This window comes from Pundamilia nyererei, unplaced genomic scaffold, assembly GCF_000239375.1.
Source record: "Pundamilia nyererei isolate P.nyererei 1_Seehausen unplaced genomic scaffold, PunNye1.0 scaffold00252, whole genome shotgun sequence".
NCBI classification, from domain to species: domain Eukaryota; kingdom Metazoa; phylum Chordata; class Actinopteri; order Cichliformes; family Cichlidae; genus Pundamilia; species Pundamilia nyererei.
Window position 1 is genome coordinate 243,111 of NW_005187653.1, and position 5,274 is coordinate 248,384.

At 42.0% G+C, this 5,274-nt stretch overlaps 1 protein-coding gene across 1 annotated transcript in view; it reads right to left on the reverse strand.

Annotated features, from left to right (window-relative positions):
* Positions 1-5,274, reverse strand: part of rgs9a (regulator of G protein signaling 9a) — a 47,314-nt gene that overhangs the window by 12,487 nt on the left and 29,553 nt on the right. Inside the window, exons 9-10 of the mRNA XM_005749635.2 lie at positions 3,811-3,840; positions 3,616-3,677 (exon numbers count right to left, since the gene is read on the reverse strand). Coding sequence (XP_005749692.1) covers positions 3,616-3,677; positions 3,811-3,840 — 92 coding nt within the window. The remainder of the gene's footprint in view (positions 1-3,615; positions 3,678-3,810; positions 3,841-5,274) is intronic.

Here is a 5,274-nt window from a genome sequence, read left to right on the forward strand (position 1 = left end):
ATTTGAACTCGTGTTTCTCTGCAAAGTGCGCTACATGGCATCGACCTGAATTTCCCAGTTGTATCTTGGACTTTTGCAACTGTTCCTTCTAATGATTTTTCAAATGTCTCATAGTGGTGTCGAGTCTCCGTGCATCCATGTAGTGTCCACAGCTGATCTTAGTGAGGGTCTAAGGGGCAGCAGTCCAGGCAGAAGAGCTCAGACCTCTCTCATGGGGGGTCATATGATGGTTGGGGTTTCTCTGTCGTATTATTGTAGGGTTACATTACAACATAAAGCACCCTGAGGAGACTGAATCTCCTCTGTTTCTGCAGGAGGGCACACAGAGAAAGTTGAAGTTGGAAACCCTTCACCTAGGAGGCACCTGGGTGGCGTTCCAAACAGATGCCTCAACTGACTCCTTTAACAACCCTGGACCCCTGCTGTACTGTATGACCAAGCTTGTCTCCACATCTCTGATGGAGAGCCCAGGAACTCTCTGCAGGAAGTGCATTTCCAGCACTTGTATGTAGTGCTGGGCAATAAAATGATGACAGTGCATTGTTTTATCTTTGTACTTTAACATATTTGTACTGTCAAACACACCATACACTGTTAATTTGAGTTTACTCTATTTTTAATACCTGTAAACCAATAATGTGCCATAGTTTGTAGGGGAAATTATATATTTAATTTCTGTTAGTTGTTAATAATAAATCTTTGAACCTGTTCTTTCAATTAGCATCAAAGCAGATGCCTGCTTAGAATATTGATATGAAACTATATCTGATATAATCTCATTCTGTTACTGCCTAGAGCCTTAAACTAGGGTAAACTAGATAAACAAGGTCTCACTATGGTACAGGGACCCCAACACCCTTTAATAATGGGCCTGATAACCCATGCTCCCAACACACCTCTTACAGAAAAGGGGCCACAGTCAGTCACGTCACAAAACAGTTGTAGACTGGTTGGACAAACCTCATACACCATATCCTAAATATCCTCAAAAGGACAAAGATCTGTTCCACTGGTCCACAACCAGGACATAAGCCATGTTGTTCCTCCTGATCCTGAGGTTAAACTAAAGGGTGAGATCTGCTCTCCAGTATCCTGGCCGCACACCTTCCAAACGAAGTATAAGCTGGAAGACACCTCCGGCACTCCTTCTTAAAAAGCACCAACTACCACCACAGTTCCCAATCCAAAGGCCACGCCCCGTCTGTGTGTGTGTGTGTGTGTGTGTGTGTGTGTGTGTGTGTGTGTGTGTGTGTGTGTGTGTGTGTGTGTGTGTGTGTGTATGAGAGAGAGAGAAAGGCCCAGGAGACCCAGGCCATCCATGGCAACCGAAGAGAAGTCCCAGGGCCACATATTCTAATGACAACTGCATGCCCACCTAAGCAGAAGGAGAAAGCCCCAGATGGAGCCCTCATGTCCAAAGGGCAAGAGCCCCAGAGAACTAGAGGCAGGGGGCAGCTGACACTACCAGCAAGCTAAGAACAGGGCCCTATGTCGCTAAAAACTGCTTGGTACCTGGAAGCTTTCTTGGCCACTGGGACAAAACCCAATGTGTATCCAGTGTTGGGAAGGTTACTTTTAAAATGTATTCCACTACAGATTCCATTACATTACTCATTGAGAGTAACGTATTCTGAATACTTTGGATTACTTAATATATTATCATGCTTTTTATAACTACATGAATGTACTATTGCTGTGTGATTTATTACTGAAGGTTACTCTCCACACCAACACCAGCTAGATGTTAAAATCTTCATATAAATGAGTAACAGTAGGTGGACATTAGGTAAGGCTGCACTTTTTGCAGCGATCTTGTATAGAAAACTATTCTGCGCGTATATAAAACAGGTCAGTGGCTCCAAACCGTAGTAAAGGGACCTCTGGCTGATGCGTCGGGTTCGTGTCGGGCTCGTAGCTGAAAACTAGCTTTACTTTGTTGTCTGGGTCAACTTTGCTAGCGAGAGACAGAGAGAGGCGTTGAAAGGCTGCTGCAACGGAACTTATTGTTTCAGAGGAAAACAGGAACACAGCGTACAGTCGAGTCTTAACAGCTTACTTACAGCTGGGCTCGTCAGGCACTCTGTTTGGCTGCAGTGGTTATTATTATATTTACATGCTTCCAGCTCCCGTTTCTGCTCGGAGACAGCTCGTACTTTTCCGTTTTCTCCCTCCCTCGCTCACAGACACATCACAGGTAATCGCTTTATTTCAACAAAGAAACTGTATTCTGAATACCACCTTTTTAAACGGTAACTGTAATTCAATACAGTTACTCATATTTTGTATTTTAAATACGTTCATGTATTCTATTACTCCCCAACACTGTGTGTAGACAGTGAACTGATGGGTCACACCTATCACTGAGGGTGGAATATCTCCTGATAATCATTCCTCAAGCTGTGTGTTGAGGTCAGTCCAACTATATATGGCCAGTATTGCATGTTCCAAGTACAAATTATAGTTATGTGATAACTGAATATCACATAGCATAGCATCAGACCCCTGCAGCTCCCTTTGGTGGATCTATAGAAGTGCAACCACCAACTGTTCCAGTGCGGACTGGGGCCTCTGCGCTAGTGATGTGCGGATCGATACTGAAATATCGATTCCTTCGATACCAATCATTCATGTTCTAGAATCGATTCTCATATTAAAATATCGATATTTTAGTAATGTAGGGTAAATTTGTAGGTTATCATTAACAGGAACACAGTGGAAAGAAACAATATCATTTGGATTGTCTACATTGGAAGGAACTACTTCCTCTTCTGCCTTTAATAGTCATGTGTGAAATACAGCTCTATGAATGTGTTGCAGCCCCTTGTCGTGCGCACTCACAACAATGGCTGGGTGTAAATGGAGTAATGTGTGGACGTGTTTTACCTCCACAAACATCCAAGATGCGGTTTGTGATACATGTGGCAAGAAAGTGAGGTGTTGTGGCAACACCATTAACCTCGTCAAACACCTCAGAGTAAATCATATCACAGAATATGATGAGCGTATGTTGAGGTGAACTGAAGACGAGGAGAGGGACAGGTGCTGCCAGGGCGAGACAGACGTCTCTCGAGGAGTCCTTTAGTGCTGGAGGCAGGCAACATGCTCAAATGGCACACAACTTCAGTTTTCTGTATGATAATTCTGCATTATGAAGTGATAAGAACAAGTAATCTGAAGTCCTGTAATCATTATGAATCTATCATTTGAGATACAATAAAAGATACAGTTAAAAAAAAGTTTTTGTACAAAGTATCGGTATTGGATCAGTATCGCCGATACCACCCTGAAGTTTACTTGGTATCGGATCGGAAAGCAAATCAGTGGTATCGCACATCACTGCTCTGCGCGGCATTCCCAGCGCACCCTCATTGTGTGTTTAGGCATGCCACGTCTGTCCAACATCCTCCCCCGCCACCTTATCCAACTCACCACCAGGTGGTGATCAGTTGACAGCTCAGCCCCTCTCTGTACCCGAGTATCCAGAACATATGGCCTTAGTTCTGGTGATCCGATTACAAAATCGATCATTGACCTGCGGCCTAGATCATCCTGGTGCCACGTGCACTTATGGAAACTCTGGGTTAATCTGTGTCTTGGTACCAGAAAGAAACTTACGCTCCCAGGGAGACGCTAGATTTGACCTTGGACCTCATGATAGCTTGTTGATAGAACATGTTCTAGAAAAAACACACACAGAATTGTTATTTGGATTATTTCCATTTCTAAAGTACCTTTGTACCTATGTACAGCTAAAGCTGTGTATTTATGCATGCATACTTTTAATTTTTCAGTAGCAACTCAAAGACTTACCTTGCGTCTATAGATATCAAAAGTGGTTTTCTGAAAGAAAAGAATTATAAAATGAAAAGTTTTCATGGAAGCATTTTTTTTGGTGCAGTAGTACTCGTTATGTGATAAGCTTAACAAGTATGATTAAATACAGAAAGACGTTTTGATGCTAGGGGTCTAGATCTACAGCTCAGGTCTGCTGAAGCAGAAATGGTTCCTCTGGGGTAAATGATTACTTAACTTTGCAAAGCTTTTTGAAAATTGCAGCCAAATATCAATATCAGTGCTTTTCCCCAATGCTAGAATTGAATAAGTTTTCTAAGACAGAGACAGACAACCACAAACTCTAACATTCACACCTATTAACAATTCAGACTCATTATTTCATCAAACATGCCGTTGGCCAAATTGATGCCCAGCAAATTTGGAGGTTTGATACCAGAACCCGCATGGTGTGAGGTAACAGTGGAACCCTGTACCATCAAACCATCCTCAAGGTTCAGCAGATAGCCCATTTCCATCCATCCATTTTATTCCATGTATCTAATTCAGGTCCTCTGGAGTGCTGGAGCCCATCCCAGCTGCCATGGGATGAAAGGCAGAGTACAGCCTGGACAGGTCGCCAGTGTGCTGCAGGGCAGCCAATTTGGTTTTGCTCATTAGTACAATGACCACTTACCACACCACAACACTATAATGTCACACAGTGGGGATATAAAGTCTGGCTACTTAAGCAAAGTTATTTCTGGTTTGCATGTGTCTTTTCTTCATCACCACGGAGTTTGATCAATCGGTTTATTGGTCTCTTTTTTGTAGTTGTCTCGTTACCCTCCTGCTTCTGTGTCTATTACAAGGTTTCACTACTATGAAGCCTTGTTTGGACTTCTGTGAAGTACTCTTGTGTTCTTCATTTACTAAATTCTGGATCTGTGTTCATTTTCTCTCTGAGAACAAAACTGCACTTTGTGTTTGCTCGTGTCTTTGTTTAATATTCAGATTTGTTTGATGATCTGACTCATTGAAGTGTGACAAACATGCAAAAAAGACATAAAGATTATGTCTCCACAGGTGGAGAACTTTCTCGACAGTTACCAGCCTTTCTAGGAATGAGCGTGGCAGTAAATCCACCCCAGAAATGACCCTGTGAAAACTTTTTCACCCCACTGTGTAGGCACACATAAACCTTTCTGCATTACTCTTTCATGTTCATGTGAGAAAAGAGATCTGTGTTAGAGGAAAACAGAAGAAAGGGAAATGCAATAAATAAGTGTTCTGAATATCTTCATCCTGTAAAATACAGTATTTCCTTTAATATTTAAAATAAATACAGATATAGAAGGTTGAACATCCAATCAAAACTCCAACTGAAGCTCTACTGCCATCACAAAATTACCAATGTAAACATGTAAACAGAAACATGTAGCTTTTTGTAAATTTGGAAATATAATTAAAATCTGAAAACTGATGTGGAAATGGGTATTTACA